The sequence below is a fragment of the Canis lupus genome, chromosome 36, assembly GCF_048164855.1.
Source record: "Canis lupus baileyi chromosome 36, mCanLup2.hap1, whole genome shotgun sequence".
NCBI classification, from domain to species: domain Eukaryota; kingdom Metazoa; phylum Chordata; class Mammalia; order Carnivora; family Canidae; genus Canis; species Canis lupus.
Genome location: NC_132873.1, coordinates 20,303,912 through 20,325,101, shown reverse-complemented (window position 1 = coordinate 20,325,101; position 21,190 = coordinate 20,303,912). Strand labels below are relative to the sequence as shown.

The 21,190-nt window shown below is 34.8% G+C and overlaps 1 protein-coding gene across 17 annotated transcripts in view; it reads right to left on the bottom strand.

Annotated features, from left to right (window-relative positions):
- The window catches only part of C2CD6 (C2 calcium dependent domain containing 6), a 131,482-nt gene that overhangs the window by 8,027 nt on the left and 102,265 nt on the right, over nucleotides 1-21,190 (bottom strand). For 13 of the 17 annotated variants that reach the window (XM_072813302.1, XM_072813303.1, XM_072813300.1 and 10 more), the window contains 2 exons: nucleotides 16,701-20,147; nucleotides 13,338-13,808 (listed from right to left, as the gene is read on the bottom strand). In XM_072813302.1, the coding sequence (XP_072669403.1) occupies nucleotides 13,461-13,808; nucleotides 16,701-20,147 (3,795 nt within the window). In that variant the 3' untranslated portion in view covers nucleotides 13,338-13,460. Of the gene's footprint in view, nucleotides 1-12,466; nucleotides 12,525-13,337; nucleotides 13,809-16,700; nucleotides 20,148-21,190 lie in introns of those variants that run through there. The other 4 variants (XR_012025080.1, XR_012025081.1, XR_012025082.1 and 1 more) reach the window with 2 other exon arrangements.

The following is a 21,190-nucleotide window of genomic DNA, read 5'->3' as shown; positions in this document are numbered from 1 at the left end:
TCCAGAGTTACCTTCCTAATTACACTCTGATTGATACACATACTGACAACCTTGAAGATTACTAGAAATTCTTGGTCTCAAAAAAAATAAATAAATAAAACTACTACCTTGATTGTACCATTACATGAATGATCGAGAATCCATTTTCCAATTCTATTGAAGTCCCATAGTGTTCATGATTTGTGGTAGAAAAATTGAAACTGATCAGTATTCTGTAAATTGAAGCTTTTCTCAAGAGCAAACCAAAGTCTGACAAGATATAAATATTGTACTTGATAATAGAATAGAGGCACCTGGGTGGCTCAGTCGGTTAAGCATCTGCCTTTGACTCAGGTCATGATCCCAGACTCCTAGGATAGAGGCCCACTTTGGGCTCCTTGCTCAGTAGGGAGCCTGCTCTTGCCTCTCCCTGTGCCTGTCCTCTGTCAAATAAATAAAATCTTAAAAAAAAAAAAAAAAAAAGGAATAGAACATATTGGAGCCTGGGAAGATGGTGGCATAGGAGTATCCTATGCTCAGCTTGTCCCATAGATACATCTAGGTAACAGCCACATCAGTGCAACTAACCCCCAAAACAACCCAGACTAGCAGAACAGGCTTTCCACAGTTCATTGTAGAGGAGGCCACAAAGCAAAGGTTAGGGGGCAGAAATGCAGTCAGTACCCAAACTCTCGGCAAGACTAACCACAAAAGGATGCCACCAGCAAAGAGAAGAGAGAAATAGACCACACATCAGGTACCCCAGATACAGGGGAACTGCACTGGGAATATGAGCTACCACAACATCTGGCTTTGAAAAGCAGTGGGGCTTAATGAGTTTTAACCCTCAGTAGGGCTTAATTCCCGGGACTTTAAAGATCAATGGGCTCAGCTCTAAGAGACTGATAGGAAACTGAGTCCCCACCCTTTAAGGTATACCATAACAAACAATCCTGCTGAGATATAACATAGAAGCAGCAGTTTGGAAAGTGCCTGGATACATAGGAAAGAGATTTATCTACTAATTTCAAAATATACACTGGCGAGGTAGGAATCTTTAGGAGACTTGTTCCAGAACAAAAGAGCTGGCAGGAACACTTCTCCACTGCCTAAATAGCTGGGCACCTTCAGGAAACAGCATGAACACTCCACCTAGCTGGCTAACACACCACACTCTGCCCCATTTCTGTGGATCAACCCCATCCAATCTATCCCAGTTGGGAAGAGTCCCTCCAATATGACTACTGCAGTGTCACATCCTACAAGCAGCTCCCACTAACCAGTGCCACTCCAAAGTTACTCCTACCCTGGGGAGAAGGGAAGATAACCATACACAACAGTTTGTGGCCCCAACTGTGAACTGGGGCCAGACATCTAATCTGAATGCTATCACCACCCATTAATAGGGAACAACTCAGAACACCCTGCAATTTGGTGTGACCCTTAACCCCAGCAAATGGGCTGAGGGCAAGCATCTGGTCCAAACCCAACCATATGCCCAACACAGCCCCAGACTGGCCCCTTAACAGCACGGGGCCCAAACCCTGCCCTCAACAGGCAGAGAGCCATTGCAAATGACTGGACTGAAGGCAAAAGTGACTGAATCACGACAGTAAGGTGCATGCAACACAGAAGAAACATTCTGGAAGTTCCTGGTTCTAATGAATGGGAGGACATACACTGCACTACAGGACCCCTTCTTCAAAAGGCCACTACTTGAAGATCAGGAGATGTAGCTGACGTTCCCCAAACAGAACAGATAGACAAAATGAAAAAACAGAGGGCTGCCCCAAATGAAGGAACAGGACAAAACCACAACCAAAAAAACGAAATGGAGATAAGCAATATGCCAGATACAGAATTCAAAGTAATACTCATAAAGACAATTGACATGAGAAAAGAGATCAGGATCTTAATGAGACCCTCAACAAGCAGAAAATTTTATATATGTATATATAATGTATGTATACATTATACATACATGTATGTATGTGTGTGTGTGTGTGTGTGTGTGTAAACCAATCAGAGACTAACTCAAAAACTGAAATTAAATTACAGTAGAGGAAATAAATAGTGGACTAGAGGATGCAGAAAAATGAATCAGCTGGAAGGCAAAGTAATGGAAAGCTGAATAGGAGAAAGAAAATAGAATCATAAAATATGCAAATAGATTAACAGAATTCAGCAACACCATCCAATATAATAACATTTGCATTATAGGGATCCCAGAAGGACAAGAAAGACAAAAGAGGGGAAGAAAATTTATTTGAATAGCTGAAAAATTACCTAATCTAGGGAAGGAAACACATCCAAACCCAGGAGGTACAGTGAACCCCCTATAAAATCAACCCAAGGAGATCCACACCAAGACACAATAAAATAGCAAAGGTAGTGATAGAGAATTTTAAAAGCAGCAAGAGAAAATACAAGGGAAACTCGATAAAGCTATCTTCTGATTTTTCAGCTGAAACTTCACAGGTCACAGGGGAGTGGAATGATATATTCAAAGTGCTGAAAGAAAAAAACCAAAAATACTCTATCTTGCAATATTATCATTGAGAATAGGAGGAGAGAAATAACTCCCCAAACAAAATATAAAGGAATTCTCACCACTAAACCAGCTTATAAGAAGTGTTAAAAGGAATTCTTTCAGTGGAAAGAAAAAACCATAAACAGGAGTAAGAAAATTAGAAAAGGAAAAAACTCCACAGGTACATACAAACATAATAAAGGTAATAGATAAATCACTTATAAGACCAGTACAGAGGACTTCTGGCAAAGATGGTGGAGCAGAAGGGCCCTAAACTCCCCTCATCCTATGGATACAACGAGCTAACACATCAGTAAAACCCAGAAAAATGACTCAAAGGATGGGAAAAGATCCACCAAAACAAAATGGCAATAAATGCATATCAATAATTACTTTAATGTAAATGGACTAAGCACTCCAATCAAAAGACAGGGTGATAGAACAGATAAAAAGGCAAGACCCATCTATATGCTGCCTACAAGAGAATCACTTCATACCTAAAGACACATGCAGATTGAAAGTGAGAGGATGGAGAAACATTTATGCAAATGGATAGGAAAAGAAAGCTAAGGTACCAAAACTTAGACAAAATTGACCCCAAAGACTAACAAGAGGTAAAGGCCACTAAATAATCATTAAGGGGGGATCCCTGGGTGGCACAGCGGTTTGGCGCCTGCCTTTGGCCCAGGGCGCGATCCTGGAGACCCGGGATCGAATCCCACGTCGGGCTCCCGGTGCATGGAGCCTGCTTCTCCCTCTGCCTGTGTCTCTGCCTCTCTCTCTCTCTCTCTGTGTGACTATCATAAATAAATAAAAATTAAAAAAAATAATCATTAAGGGGACAATTCAACAAGAAGATATACAATTGTAAATATTTTTGCAAATAACATGGGAGCACCAAAACACATGAAACAGTTAATAACAAATATAAAGGAACTGACAGCAATACAATAGTAGTAGGGACTTTAACACATTTTTACATCAATGGACAGATCACCTCAACAGGAAATCAATAAGGAAACCTTGGCTTTGAATGACACACTAAGCCAGATAACTTAATAGATACATTCAGAACATTTTATCCTAAAACAACATAATACACATTCTTTCTAAGTGCACATGGGATATTCTCTAGAAGAGATCACATATAAAGTCACAAAACAAGTCTCAACAATTTCAAAAAGATCAGTTATATCATGCATCTTCTTGAACCACAATGCAATGAAATTAGAAAACCACAAGAAAACATCTGGAAAGAGCACAAATATATGGAGTTTAAATAACATGCTATTAAACAATGCATAGGTCAACAAAGAAATTTAAGAGTTAATAAAAAAATACATGGAAACAAATGAAAACTCAGTGTTCCAAATTCTTTGTGATGCAACAGTAGCAGTCTAAGAGGGAAGTTTATAGCAATACAAGGCTACCTCATAAAGCAAGAAAAATCTCAACCTAACCTTATAACTAAAGGAAGTAGAAAAAGAAGGAAAAACAAAACCCAAATCCAGCAGAGGAAGAAAATGATAAAGATTGAAGCGGAAATAAATGATCAACAATAGATCAACAAAACAGCTGTTTTTTTGAAAAGCCAACAAAATTGTTAAGCCTCTAGTCAGACTTATAAAAAGAGAGATAATGCAAACAAAATCAAACAAAAGAGAAGAAATACCACCACCACCACAGAATTACAAAGGATTATAAGAGAATATTCTGAAAAAAATGTATGCAAACAAACTGGATAACCTAGAAGAAATGGATAAATTTCTAGAAACATAACCTACACCAAAACAGAACCAGGAAGAAATAGAAAATTTGAACAGTGAGATTACCAGCAATGACATTAAATCAGTAATCAAAAAATTCCCAAAAAACAAAAGAACTAGATGGCTTTACAGGGGAATTCTACCAAACATTTAAGGAAAATAGTTAATATCTATTCTTCTCAAACTATTCTAAAAAAATAAGAGCAAGGAAAACTTCCAAATTCATTCTATGAGACCAGCATTACCCTGATACCAAAATCAGATAAAGACTGAAAAAAAAGCCCAAACCCAATTTCCCTAATGTATACAAAAATCCTCAACAAGTATTAGCAAACCAAATCCAACAATATATTTAAAAAATCATTCACCACAATCAAGTGGAATTTATTCCTGGGATGCAAGGTTGGTTCAATATTTGCAAATCAATATGATATATCACATCCATAAGAACAAGGATAAGACCCATATGATTATTTCAATTGATGTATAAAAAGTATTTGACAAAGTACAAAATCCATTCATGATAACAACCCTCAACATTTAAGTTTAGAGGGAGCATATCTCAATATAATAAAGGCCTTATATGAAAAACTCTCAGCCAATATACTCAATGGCCAAAAACTGACAGCTTTTCTTTTAAGGTCTGGAGCACTCTCACCACTTTTACTCAACACAGTACTGGAAATCCTAGCCACAGCAATCAGACAATAAAAAGAAATAAAAAGCATCCAAATTGGTAAAGAAGTCAAACTCACTATTTTGAGATGACATGATACTATATAAATATAGAAAACCAAAAAAAAAAAAATAATAAATAAATAAATAAATAAATAAATATAGAAAACCTTAAAATTCCATTAAAAACTACTAGAACAGATGAATTTAGTAAGGTTGCAGGATACAAAATCAATGTACATAAATCTGTTTATTTCTATACACTAATAATGAAACACCAGAAAGAGACATTAAAACAATGCCATTTACAATTACACCAAAACTAAAATATCTAGAAATAAACTTAACCAAGGAGGTAAAAGATCGTACTCTTAAAACTATATACGCTGAGGAAAGAAATTGAAAATAACACAAAGAAATGGAAAGATATTCTGTATTCATGGATTGAAAGAACAAACATTAAAATATTTATACTACCCATAGCAATTTACAGATGTAATGCCTTTCAAAATGCCAGCAACAATTTTCATAGAACTAGAACAAACAATCCTCAAATTTGTATGGAACCACAAAAGACCCTAAATAACCAACACAATCTTGAAAAAGAACAACAAAACTGGGGATATCAGAACACATGGTACTAGCAAAAAATAGACAGATCAATGGAACAAAATAGTCCAGAAATAAACTCATGATTATATGGTCAGTTAATCTTTGACAATGGAGGAAGGATATGCAATGGGAGAATGATAGTCTCTACAAGAAATAGTGTTGGGGAAACTGGACAGCTACATGTAAACAATGAAACTGGACCACTTTCTTACACCATACACAAAAGTAAACTCAAAATGGATTAAACACCTAAATCTGAGACCTGAAAACATAAAAATTTTAGAAGGGAGCACAGGCAATAATTTCCCTGACATTGCAGTAACAATATCTTTCTAGATATGTCTCCTGAGGCAAGGAAAATAAAAGCAAAAAATAAACTATTTGGACTACACCAAACTAAAAAGCTCTGCACAGCAAAGGAAACAATCAACAAAATTAAAAAACAACAATGAATAGGAGAAGGTATTTACAAATGACACAGGCAATAAAGGGTTAGTGTCTAAAATATATAGAGAACTGGGGATCCCTGGGTGGCTCAGCAGTTTGGCACCTGCCTTTGGCCCAGGGTGCGATCCTGGAGTCCTGGGATCGAGTCCCAGGTCGGGCTCCTGGCATGGAGCCTGCTTCTCCCTCCTCCTGTGTCTCTGCCTGTCTCTCTCTCTCTCTTTCTCTCTCTCTATCATAAATAATAAATAAATAAATAAATAAATAAATAAATAAATAAATAAATAAATAAATAATCTACCTTTAAAAAAATAAAATATATAGAGAACTGATACAATATATCTCAAAACCAATAATCCAACTAAAAATGGACAGAAGATATGAATAGACATTTCTCTAAGGAAAACATCCAAAGGGCCAACAGATACATGTATAGATGCTCAACATCACTCATCATCAGGGAAATGCAAATCAAAACTACAATGAGATGTCACCTCACACCTATCAGAATGACTAAAATAAAAAACGCAAGAAATAATAAGTGTTGGCAAGGACATGGACAAATAGGAACTCTAGTACACCACTGGTGGGAATGCAAACCAGTGTAGCCACTGTGGAAGGCAGTACAGAAGTTCCTCAAAAAATTAAAGTAGAATGCAATATCAATCATAATTCTAGGTAGTTTAATCAAAGAATACAAAAACACTAATTCAAAGGAATACATACCCTCCTATGTTTATTGTAGTAGTATTTACAGTAGCTAAATTATGGAAACAGCTCAAGTGTCCACTAATAGATGAATGGATAAAGAAGGTATAGTAAATAAACACAATAGTATTCAGCCATAAAAAAGAATGAAATCATGTCATTTGCAATAACATGGATGAAGCTAGAGAATATAATGCTAAGCAAAATAAGCCAGTCAGAGAAAGACTAATACCATATAATTTCACTCATATGTGTCATTTAAGAAACAACAAAGGGGAAAAATAGAGCAAGACAAACTAAAAACAATCTTTCAACTATAGAGAAGAAAGACAAATACCAAACGGGAAGTAGTGGGAGGAGGTGGGTGGGAAGAGGAGTGAAAAAGGTGAAGGGGAATAGAAGTACACTAATCTTGATGAACACTAAATAATATATGGAACTGTTGAATCACTATATTGTATACCTGAAATGAAAATACCACTGCAAATTAACTATACTGGAATAAAAATTTAAAAAATACAGAGATTAAAGCACGAAAGCAGTAATATCAATTACATCCATAAAAACTGGTCAGGGATTCACAAAATAAAAGGATGTAATATGGGGATCTCTGGGTGGCGCACCGGTTTGGCGCCTGCCTTCGGCCCAGGGCGCGATCCTGGAGACCCGGGATCGAGTCCCACGTCGGGCTCCCTGCATGGAGCCTGCTTCTCCCTCTGCCTATGTCTCTGCCTCTCTCTCTCTGTGACTATCATAAATAAATTTAAAAAAAAAAAGGATGTAATATATTCCACCATATATATAAAACATGCATGAGGGGAGTAAACATTTAGTGCTTTTAGTATGGGTTCAAACTTAAGTGACTATCAACTTAATATAGACTGCTATATGAATAGGATATTAAATATAAACCTACTGGTAACCACAAATCAAAAACCTATAATAGATAAGCAAAAAAATAAACAGAAAGGAACCCAAGCATATCACAAAAAAAGCCATCAAACTGAAAAAGAGAGCAACAGAAGACAGAACTACAAAAAACAATCATAAAACAAGTAACAAAATGACAATAATTACTTTGAAAGAAAATGGGCCAAATGCTGCAATCAAAACACAGTGACTGGATTAAAAAAAGATCCATCTTGTGCTCCTATCTACAAGAGATCATTTCAGAGCTAAAGACATATGCAGATTGAAAGTGAAGAGGTGGAAAACATTTATCATGCAAATGAAGTGAAAAGAAAGCTGGGGTCACAATATTATATCAGACAGAACAGACTTTAAAAAGACTGTAACAAGAAAGAAGAACATTACATAATCATAAAGAGAACAATCCAACAAGAAGATATGATTATAAACGTTTGTGTACCCAACATAGGAGCACCCAAATACATAAAGCAACTATTAACAGACATAAAGGAAGAAATAGACAGTAATACAATAATAGTAGGGGACTAAAACATCCCTTTTAAGCAATGGAGAGATCATCCAAACAGAAAACAAGAAATCAACTGAGTTGAATGACACATTGGATGAGATGGATCTAACAGATACATTCTGAACATTTCATCCTAAGACATTCTTTTGCAAGTGCATATGGAACAGTCTCCAGAATAGATCACATTAGGCCACAGTCTGAACATATTATAAAAGACTAAAAGACTGAAATCACATATCATACGTCTGACAACAATGCTATGAAAGTAGAAATCAACCACAAGAAAAAAATCTGGAAAGAACACAAATACATGGAGGTTAATTAACATGCTACTAAGCAATGAATGAGTCAACAAAGAAATCAAAGAGGAAATGAATATATACATGGAGACAAATGAAAACAATGGTTCAAAATCTTTGGGATACAGCAAAAGGCATTCTAAAAGGGAAGGCTATTGCAATATAGGCCTACCTGAAGACGTAAGAAAAATCCCAAACAACCTAACCTTATACCTAAAGGACTTAGAAAAGGAAGAACAAACAAAAGCAGAAGCTACTGGAAGGAAAAAAATAAGATTAGAATAAAAATATATGAAATAAAAATAAAAAATAAACCAATACAATAGGTTGATGAAACCAGGTGCTGGTTCTTCATAAAGTCAAAAAAATTGATAACCTTTAGCCAGACTTGTCAAAAGAAAAAGAGAGAGACAGAGAAAGAACTCAGAATCAGAAATGAAGGAGGACAAATAACAACCAACAGTACAGGGGATCTCTGGGTGGCTCAGTGGTTTGGAGCCTGCCTTCGGCCCAGGACATGATCCTGAAGTCCCAGGATCGAGTCCTGCATCAGGCTCCCTGCATGGAGCCTGCTTCTCCCTCTGCCTGTATCTCTGCATCTCTCTCTCTCTCTCTTTCTCTCTTTCTCATAAATGAATAAATAAAATCTTAAAAAAAAACAACCAACAGTACAGAAATACAAAGGATTATAAGAGAATATTATGAAAAATAATATGCCAACAAATTGGACAACCTAGAAGAAACAAAGTCGTAGAACCATATAAATTTACAAAACTGTATTGGGAAGGTATAGAAAATCTGAACACTGTAATTACTAGCAATGAAATTGAATCACTAATCAAAAACCTCTCAACAAACAAAAGACAAGGACCAGATGGCTTCACAGGGAATTCTACCAAACATTTAAAGAAAAGTTAATATCTATTCTTAAACTATTCCAAAAAAAAAGAGCAAGGAAAACTTCCAAATTCATTCTATGAGGCCAACATCACCCTGATACCAAAACCAGATAAAGACTGTATGGAAAAAAACCCAAAACCCTATTTCTCTGATAACCATAGATATAAAAATCCTTAGCAAAATATTAGCAAATGGAATACAATAATACATTTAAGAAAATCATTCACCACAATCAAATGGGATTTATTTCTGGGACACAAAGGTGGTTCAAAATTTGAAAATTAATCAACATGACACATCACATTAACAAGAAAAAGGATAAAAACCATATGATCTGGGGATCCCTGGGTGGCTCAGCAGTTTAGCACCTGCCTTTGGCCCGGGGCGCGGTCCTGGAGTCCCAGGATCGAGTCCCGCGTCGGGCTCCCTGCATGGAGCCTGCTTCTCCCTCTGCCTGTGTGTCTGCCCCCACCTCTCTCTCTCTCTCTCTCTCTCTCTCTCTCTCTCTGTGTCTATCATGAATAAATAAAAAAAATCTAAAAAAGAAAAAAAACATGATCACTTCAATACATGCAGAAAAAGCATTTGAAAAACTACAACATCCAATCATAAAAATTGTCAATGAATCAAGCTTAGAGAAACATATTTCAACATAATAAGGGCCATATATGAAAAGCCCACAGCTAATATCATACTTAACGCTGAGAACTTTCCCTTTAAGGTCAGGAACTAGATAAGGATGTCCATTCTCATCACTTTTATTCAACACAGTACTGGATATCCTAGCCACAGCAACCACACAACAATAAGAAATAAAAGGCATCCGAATTGGTATAGAAGTAATACTTTCACTCTTTTCAGATGACATGATACTATATATAGAAAACTCTAAAGACTCCACAAAAAAACTGCTAAAACAGACTAATGAATTCAGTAAGATTGCAAGATACAAAATTAATATCAGAAATCAGTTACATCTCTATACACTAATAATAAAATAGCAAAAATAAAAATTAAGGAAACAATTTCACTTACAACTGCACCAAAAAGAACCAAATACCTAGAAATATACTTAACCAAGGAGATGAAAGATCTCTACTCTGAAAACTATAAAACATCAATGAAAGAAACTGAAGATGACATAAACAAATTGAAAGATATTCCTTGTTCATTGACTGGGAGAACCAATATTGTTTAAATGTTCATACTATCCAATGCAATCTACAGATTTAATGCAATTCCTATCAAAATACCAATAGCATTTTTCACAAAACTACAACAAATAATCCTAAAATTTATATGGAACCAGAGAAGACCTTGTATAGCCAAGGCAATCTTGAAAAAATAAAAACAAAACAGGAGGTATCACAAACCCAGATTTCAATGTATACTACAAAACTGTAATAACCAAAACAGTATGGTGATGGCCACAAAACAGACATATATACCAGTGAGAGCCAAAACATGGAAATAGCCCCAATGTTCAACACACACACACACACACACACACACACACACACACACAGACTATTGTTCAGCTATCAAAAAGAATGGAATCTTGCCATTTGCAATGACATGGATGCAACCAGAATGTATTATGCTAAGTGAAATGAGTCCAAGAAAGACAAATACCATATGGTTTCACTCATATGTGGAATTCCATCAAAACAGATGAACATAGAGGAAGGGAAGTAAAAACAAGATAAAGACAGAGAGGGAGGCAAACCAGAAAAGACTTAAACATAGGGGTGAGAGGTGGGGTAATTGAGTGTCAGGCATTAAGGAGGGCACTTGATGTAATGAGCACTGGGTGTTATATTAACTGATGAGTCATTAAATTCTACCCCTGAAACAAATACTACACTATATGTGAATGAACTTGAATTTAAATTTTAAAAGAAAAAAAAAGGATCAATGGAACAGAATAGAGGGCCCAGAAATAAACCCATGGTTTTAAGGTCAACTAATCTATAACAAAGGAGGCAAGAATATTCGATGAGAGAAAAAAATTTATTCAACAAATGGGGTCGGGAAACTGGAAAGCTATATGTAAAAGAATGAAACTGGTCCACTTTCTTACACTGTACAAAAAAATCAAAATGGGTTAAATACCTAACTGTAAGAACTGAAACCAAATTCCTGGAAGAAAACATAGGCAATAATTTCTTTGACACCAGCTATAGAAACATTTTTCTAGTATGTCTACTATGGCTAGGGAAAAAAATTAAACTATTGGGACTATACCAAAATACAAAGTTTTGAATAGCAAAGGAAACCATCAGCAAAACAAAAACAGCCTATTGAATGTGAGAAGATATTTACAAATTATATATCTAATAAAGCATTAATATCCAAAATATATGAAGAATTTATACAGCTCAACCTCCCAAAAGAAACAAATAATCCAATTTAAAAATGGGCAGAGGAGATGAATAGACCTTTTTCCAAAGAAGATACACACGTGAAAAGATGTTTGACATCCCTCATCATCAGGGAAGTGCAAATCAAAACCACAATGAGAAATTACCTAACACCTGTCAGAATGGATAAAATAAAAAACATAAGAAATAACAAGTGTTAGTGAGGATGTGGAGCAAAAATACCCCTCATGCACTGTTTGCCGGAATACAAACCGATGCAGCCACTGTGGAAAACAGTCTGGCAGTTTTTCAAAAAATTAAAAATAGAATTACCATATGATCCAGTAATTCTACTATTGGATATTTACCCAAAGGATACAAAAACACTAATATGAAAAGATATATGCATCCTTATGTTTATTAGAGCATTATTTACAATAGTCAAGATATGGCAGCAGCTCAAGTGTGCATTGCTAGATGAATGGATAGACATCACACACACACATAGGAATATTACTCAGCAATAAAAAAAGAAAGAAATATTGCTACTTGCCACAAGATGAATGGATCTACAAGGTATAATGCTAAGGGAAATAAGTCAGAGAGACAAATACCATATGATTTCACTCATGTAGAATTTTAAAAACAAATGAACAAAAAAAAAAGACAAAAAAACCAGACTCTTAAATATAGAGAACAAATGTAACTAGAGGGGGATGGGTGAAACAGGTGAAGGGGATTAAAGGTACACTTACCTTGATGGACACTTAGTAATGTATAGAATTGTTGAATCACTATATTGTATACCTGAAACTAATATAAAACTGCATGTTAATTATACTTGAATTTAAAAAAAGAGGGGGGTAGAACCAATTCTCAGAAGTCTCTCTCAAATAATAAATAAAAATAAATCCTATGTTGATCTTGCTAATTTTTATGCAGTTTCTACAGTTTAAAATTTTTATTTATTTATTAATGAGAGACACAGAGAGAGAAAGAGAGGCAGAGACACAGGCAGAGGGAGAAGCAGGCTCCATGCAGGGAACCTGATGTGGGACTTGAACCCAGAACCCTGGGATCACGCCCTGGGCATGAAGGCAGGTGCTAAACTGCTGAGCCACCCTGGCGTCCCTGTTTCTACAGTTTAATGTGATTTCCTAAGTTTCATGCTATTAAAGAGGTCCTTTCATAGTTTTCTGAGTAAATTAGAAGAGTCGGTTCACCATAGGAGGTGCCTCAGGAAATAGTATTAAATCTGTTCTTATATTTATTTATAGTGCAAAAGTTGTAATAGCAGATGATATTAAAATTAGTGGATGTTCCCTAAGCCCAGAAAATTACATACTGTTGAATCTGGAAATATACTTAGAGCCAAAAATAAGTATATTCATAAAAAAAGGCTAAACATAAATAACTGCAAATAAAGACCCTGAACACTGGGTAGACAGAAATAATTTAGAGACTAACAAAGATTTGGGAAATCAGAGGACTATCAACTGATAGGATATTGTTATACAGTAAAAAGAGAGAAAAGCTGGAAAATAAAACTTAACAAATATGAACTGAATATGTATTTCTTGGTCTGTTCCCTAAGGTTCATAAACAAAAACACATTTACATCAAAAGTGCTTCTTTTTCATTTTAATTTAAACAAAATGGTTCTAACAAGATGAAATTTGGTTGATTTCTATCACACAAAAGGACATATCTCCAAACCATTTTGTTAATTGGAGAAATTGACTGTTGGCCTTATATATCGTTCTGAACTTTTAACATTTGGATAATATCACAAATGAGCGAACACTTTTCAATATTCTCTCTTAATCTTTTTTTTTGCCGCATTTTATGGATTTCATAATTTGGGATTGCATCATTGACGTACACTAAGCCTGCTGAAACCATTCGAGGACTTGTACATTTTCCATTGTAGCTCTCTCGCCGTTTGTTAACCTCTGGAGCAGTATTCGGTCTTGTGAAGTGTTTTAACTGATTATGGCTATCATCTGAGCTTTTTCCTAAAAGCTTTGTTCTTGATTTTGCTTGTTCAGCATGCTTAAATGGGGTCACAGGTATATCCTCAAATCTATCCGAACAATCCTAAATATTAAAATAAAAATTCAGGTTGGTGAGTTAGTTTTCTTAAAAATACATTCAAATTTCCAAGAACTGAAGTTTGTAATATCAACAGTTAAAGAGAAAAAACAAAGGCAACAAATATTTTATAGGCAGTCCCCAAATTCAGATCCTAAACCCAATGCCTCCTATTAGATCCTATTACAGAAACCATGCTTTTGGGGCAGCCAAGGTGTCTCAGCGCTTTAGCACCACCTTCAGCCCAGGGTGTGATCCTGGAAGACTGGGATTGAGTCCCTCGTCAGGCTTCCTGCATGGAGCCTGCTTCTCCCTCTGCCTGTGTCTCTGCCTCTCTCTCTCTGTCTCTCATGAATGAATTAAAAAAAAAAAAAAGAAAAAGAAAAAAGAAACCATGCTTTAAAAAAAAAAAAAGGCCAATGTTTCAAAGGATCTTGTATTTTAGAAGCGATAGAAGATACGAAGCTGGAAACCAGAAAAATTTAGGGGAGCTGTCCTTAGGAATCAGACTCCTAGACCAAGGCAGTTAGCCTATTCTATAATTCTTCTCCAAAATATATTTTCTCCAACCCCAAATATAAATCATGAACTGATATGTTATATCATCCAGAGTTTCATTCTTTAAAAGTTAATAAACATCTTCTTTAATGCACCTTCACGCACACATAGAGATCCTGGCATCCAAGGACATAGTTATATTGTTTAAAGTAATAAAAATTTTTATGTACATTCTGAGTAAAGAAGTAAAACATTTAGGAAAATAACTAGAAAGATATACACCAAAATTATTTTTTTAAAATTATCATTGGGTTAGGGTGATAGGATTATGGGCTTTGTTTTCCTTTTCTTTTTTAAAAATTTACATAATATGACTCTCTTTTATAATAAACATATAATAACCTACAATTATCCCTAACAAGGTATGGAGCTATTAGTCATTCCTACGCTAGTATGAACTAGTTTCCCATGCAGTCTGAGCATCTTGTCCCTTAACTCTTTGCAGAGATGACCACACCAAAGCAATAAGCTATCCTGATTTAGAGAGAAGGTGAGAATGAATTAATAGAATTGGAGGGTAGACAGAGGTTGTACAGGACTAAAAATTAGTGCAGCAAGAAAGATTTACAAAAAAAGGGGTATAAAGAGTCTAAAAACAAATTCTACCTACTTTATTTTTGCCTGGATTTGAAGAAGGCAAGGAAACATTCTTCCTCTTCCCCTCTTATGTATGTGGAACAATTAGGTAAGCCACATTTAAGGGAATTTCTGCTACTTTGGTAATATATAATTCTTGCTTTACAGATGAAATAACTGATTGCTGGAGTACCAGCCGAAGGGCATGCAGACCCACACAACTGGTTACTTTTCTGGATGGTCCTACAATTCAATTTCTGATCTTCTATTTTGACTCCTTTGGGAGATTCTTGGATTTTAGAAAAGAATCAGATGAGCAAGTCTTTCCAATGATCTGAAAAAAATGCTCTCCTACCACTCAATTTTCTCAACTCTACTGGAGAGGAAAGTTTAGGGACTGCTGGTTTAACAGAGAAAAATAAAGATAACTCCATCTCTCCTGCCCACTCTTAGGATAAAGTTTCTGAGATCCTATATGATCTCATATTATATGATATAAACACTACTTATTGTTTTGTTTGGAAAAATGATATTAAAGATTCAATTTGTGTAAAGGAACTTCAGAAAGTCTTTCCTTTCCCAAAACTATGAGCCCATCTTCTACTTCCTTGTCATAGTTGATACACACACGTATCCACTAAGTGTGTACACACACAGTCAATACTAAATTACCAAATTTAATAGGAAAGAGAAATCCAAAGTTAAGAGTATAAGCTGCATTGATAATATTTCCCCTGCTACTAATTTTACTGCTTACTAAAGCTAAATTTGCTTTACTATGAAAGCAAATTCAAAGCAACTGTTCTAAGAAAAAAAAAAAAAAGCAACTGTTCTAAATTAGACCTATTTTCTCATTCAAAGGATTATGCACATCAAACTATCAATGTAATACTATTTTGGGATTTACGAGTTCTCTCAGTTGTGGGTCATACCTATTTATATACACTAACGGAGAAGAGCAGTAGTCCAGAAAATTAAAGTAAGTCCTTCCATTCCTAGATTTTAACTTTGCTTTAGAATGGTTCGCATAAAGTCTGGCAGCAGGTTTACCTTCCTAATTGTTTTATGTTAATATTATAAATAGGTTTGAATTCCAAGTTTCTTAGCACATGATATACAAGAGGGGCAATGGTAATAGAAGTTAAATTAAAATTTTTTCATCCATAGTCCAGTAGATTATAAATGCATATATATAAATTTGAAAAAATTGCATATCTAATGCTTATCAGAATAACTGGCACATATCTTTGTTTACTGAAACAAATATAACTTAGCAATCTGAGAATTATATATTTATATCTGCATGAAAACAAAATCCCAGCTATGTTTCCATAGTATACAGCCACTGCCAATAATTGTATCGGTTGTGCCTGCATGGAGCCCCTGGCTGAGGGGTGAGTTGTGGCTGAAATCAGTTTTCCATGGACAGAGCAATGTGCTCTTGCTCCAGGGTGTCTCAGTCTACAGTGTCTGCTCAGAAGAAGCAGGGTGTCTTTTTCTAATTCGTGCTCCAGAGGGAGTGGCCTTTATCTATTTTACACAAAGGCACTAAATGTGTTACCAGTCCCCTGACTTTGTGACTGCGTTTTGAATTGGGTGAGGTGAATTTGAATGTCAGAAGAATTTTTAAAAATTTGACAGTCCGTATATCTTGGGGCAACAAAGGTTACACACATACTTGCATACAGACATATATACCCTAAAGTACATTATTTACAAACTTTGCTAAATACAAAACTAGAAGACTTAGAAAAACAGTATTACATGTATAGTTCTTCTTGCAGTCCAGTGAAGCAATGTTCTTGGAACAGATTTCCTTAGAATTCTTGTGGTGGGCAGTGTGGTTGGTAGTATCTTGCTAAATGACTTCTTTTGTTTGTTGACACGGTCTCTTTCTTTTCGGACCTTGGGCTTTAGATTTTCTGTCTTTAATACTTCTGGGAAGAGGGATGGTTTTGAGTTTTTCTGAGCTTCCACAATTTTGTATTTTAAAGACTGTGATTCAGGGAACTTGGCATATTTTTCATCACAAATTCCATCTTCTCTTACAGAAAGAGTATGTATTTTTTTGTATTGTGCAAATGTTACTAAATGTTGTTTTTTATTATTATTATTATTTCCTTTCAATCTCCGAATATACTGGTCTTCTAACTTTGATTTCTCCCCAGCCTCTAAATTGAAATGAGTTAAAGTGCTACTCTGCCTGGAAGGAAAAGTGTATTTGTATACATAGTCTTCATTTTCACTTGGCATTTTGCAATTAGGAATTCTTGGATAAAGTGACAGTACAGCTTCAGGTTTTTCCTGTGCTATCAACTTACACATATTATGCTCTTTTTTTTCAAGGGGCTTTGTTTTTAGTGTCCTTTCAAAGCAAACATTTGACTGACTTGTTTTTGATTTGCCACTCCAACTATGTGGGTCTTGAATATCCGTTTTAAAATCATAATTTTCTGCTCGAGGAAGCTGGATAAAACCATATTCTTTCCTGTGTTTCTTAAGCACTATATCTGTAAGTCTTTCTGATGACTTATTTAAGGGAATCACTTGGGTATTTTTGATGAAAGAAGGTTGTAGTTTAATTAATCTCAGGGTTTGGGCTCCTTCTTCAGGATAGTATCTTTTCTGTTCCTCAATTATTGATGGATTTTCCTTAATATGCTGTAAGGAAAAATATTCCCTTTCTTCCTTTTTGGTCAGTTCCGTTTCAGTAAGTCTATCTTTAGGAACTTTTTGTAAAGTTGTTTTTTGAATAATTTTTGAATATTTATTTTGCTTTTCTGAATTCTCTTCCATAAGTTGATTTTCATTTCTAAAAGATAAATCTGGCTTTATACATTTTAATGGTATAGTACTAGAATTGATCAAATTTATATGTTGGTTGATCCCCTCTAATTGTCTTTCTGTGAGTAGTCCTGACTTTGAAAGTTTTTCTATAAAAAGGCTCTGGAGGTGTTTGCTTAAATTGGCTTTTAGATTTAAAAGTTCATTTTCTGTTAAAGTTATAAGATAGTTTTGTAGAGATTTATTTAAAGGATATTTCATCTTTAAGTCAAGTCTTTTCCCAAAACTCCCCCTTGAAATGTCTTGTCTTAACTCATGAAAAGATATGGAGGCACTTTTAGTTCTTAGAGAAGACATGTTTGAGTGGACAGTCTCAGATTCTGTCTCTTTAAATAAACTGCTTTCAGAAAGGTTTTTTAGGAAATAGTTTTGGAGAATTTCATTTAAAAAAGATCTTAGCTTTATTTCCAAATGTTTATCTATGAAATGATGATTAAAATTATTTACAAAAGACATGATTTCTTTTACAGTTTCTGAATATTTTTCCAGAAAAATATTTTGCCCTTTTGGCTCCACTTTCTCATTCATCAAATACAGATTTTGATAGATTTTTGGTAAGTCTTCTTTGGTGATGTGTCCAGATTCTGAAAGTCTTTCTACAAGGTAATGTTGGATATGTTTACTTAGTTCAGATTTTAAATTTTTTATTTCTGACTCTGAGAGTTCTTCTAGAAATATACGCAGTTTTGGACTCAAAATAGGTTTTCTGTCTAATTTATCTGCTTTATCAAAATTCTCTTTGATTTCTTCAAGGTCTTCTGTATTATTTGGAACAGGATGCTGAATTAGTCTTTCTAATTCTTTTTCTGGTTGTCTTCTATCAAACTGATTATATTTGAAAAAAATATTAAACACATGTTTTAAGAAGGATTTTAACATTATTACATCTGAATCATTAAGTTTACCCATTAATGAGTTAGTTAAATTTTCTAAAGTAGAATTTAGATCATTTTCTTCTCTATCAAACCTCTGACTATTATTTGGCATATCTGTTTTTTTATCTGGTGCTGACGGATATTTTGAATGTTGTAGGGATAAATTTTGACCTTCATCCACATATTCAACTCTATTCAAAGAAGTGGTTTCTTTGGGAATGATGAGTGTATTCTGCTCTGAAAGAGGTTCTGTACTGCTTTGGGTTTCCAAATAATCCTCTGTGGAATACTTTGGCTCTTCTCCAGCAAAGACGGTCTCTGAAGCCATCACAGATCTCTTCTGATATTCTTTATCTAATTCTATCACTTTGATTATCCCAGATTCCAAAAGTCTATCTATAGGAAATGCTTGTATTATCTGGCTTATAACAGATTTGGCCTGTGGCAATTCTATTTCATCATTGTTTTCTTCATATTGAAGTAGAATATTTGAAGATATACTCTCCCAAGCTGTGGGTAATTGATTCTGCAAATTTACTGATGTCTCACTTAATTCTTTCACTCCCACTTCCAACTCTGAGAAGACAGGTGCAGTGAATATTTGCTTTATAACATAATCATGTGCACTGTCACTTACATCTGGTTTAGAGCTAGACAGTTCAATTTTTGAATGATTCTTTTTGAAATCATTTTTTATTGGAAAATCAATCTCACCAGCTTCCAAGTGTTTTTCAGAGACAAGTGCCCTTTCTACCACTGGAGAATTTCTTGGTCCACCTTCTGAAAGTGAATCTGCAGGAATATCTTTAATTATTTGTCTTAAAAGAGACTTTGAACTTAAAATATCTTTTTCTGAAACCCAGCTATTTAAATCTTTAACTTTTTCAAATACTTTGTTTTCCAAACTACTTGGTGGCTCATCATAAACACTCGGAAGTGGAGAACTACGACTTTCCTTTCTTGCTTCAGTGTCCACAGAAGACTCTGGTTTAGAAAATAATTTATCTGAAAGGTCTTGCAGATTTTTACTTAAAATTGACTTGAGCATAATTGATTGTTTTAAACTTTCTAGGTGAGAAGTAAGATTTAATGATTTTGAGAAGCGACATGTATTTACATTTCCAGTCATTGATGATTCTCCTTCAAAATTAGGTAGAGATACATTTGGTAGTCTTTCTTTTAACTTTTTCTTAGTGTCTAAAGTCTTTATTGTGATGAAATCGGGATCATGGGCTAACTTTAGCTTAGTCTTTGTGTCTAAAGTCTTTGCTGTGGTGATGCCAGGATCATGAGGCCAGGTTTTATTAGTAGGTCTTGCAGTTTTTGAATATGTTGGGTAAGGAGGATCTTGGTCTTCATGCTCTATAACCTCTGCACTTAAAATATTTCTACATTTGTACATATCTTGCTCTTTCCTTTTTCCGACTGACATTTTGTGGTTTATATTCCTTAGAAAAGGATCAAAACCATTCTTAGAGTTGAATTCCTGGAACTGTAATGTTAAAAACAAAAGGTTAGAAAATTCTGTAGTATTTATTTGAATTTATAATAAATTTGCTAGTTAATTTTCTTTGAGCAATCTGTCAAATTATCTATTCATCTACTTACTGTCTACAAAGAAAAAACTATTTTAAAATATTTGAAATTGGAATGAAAATTTTAAGGCAAAATTTAAAAATTCCTAATTCTGATACTATACTATTTTGTATCTGAGAGCTTTTTGCCACCTAGAGTATTTTAAATACTTAAACTGCATTCATAGTTTTTTTTAAAAAGAACTTAATTTCCAGTGTTAGCTGCACTTACTTAGACAATAGCTAACATCAAGATTTAAGTCCTATATTTAAACCAATTAATAACCAAAGTGAAGAAATACTTAGATAATAATACACTTATACTTGGTGACTTCAATCTAGCTCTTTCTACCCTCGATAGGTCTTCTAAGCACAACATCTCCAAAGAAACGAGAGCTTTAAATGATACACTGGACCAGATGGATTTCACATATATCTACAGAACTTTATATCCAAACTCAACTGAATACACATTCTTCTCAAGTGCACATGGAACTTTCTCCAGAATAGACCACATACTGGGTCACAAATAGGGTCTGAACTGATACCAAAAGATTGGGATCGTCCCCTGCATATTCTCAGACCATAATGCCTTGAAATTAGAACTAAATCACAACAAGAAGTTTGGAAGGACCTCAAACACGTGGAGGTTAAGGACCATCCTGCTAAAAGATGAAAGGGTCAACCAGGAAATTAAGGAAGAATTAAAAAAGATTCATGGAAACTAATGAGAATGAAGATACAACCGTTCAAAATCTTTGGGATGCAGCAAAAGCAGTCCTAAGGGGGAAATACATCGCAATACAAGCATCCATTCAAAACTGGAAAGAACTCAAATACAAAAGCTAACCTTACACATAAAGGAGCTAGAGAAAAAACAGCAGATGGACCCTACACCCAACAGAAGAAGAGACTTAATTAAAATTCGAGCAGAACTCAAGGAAATCGAGACCAGAAAAAA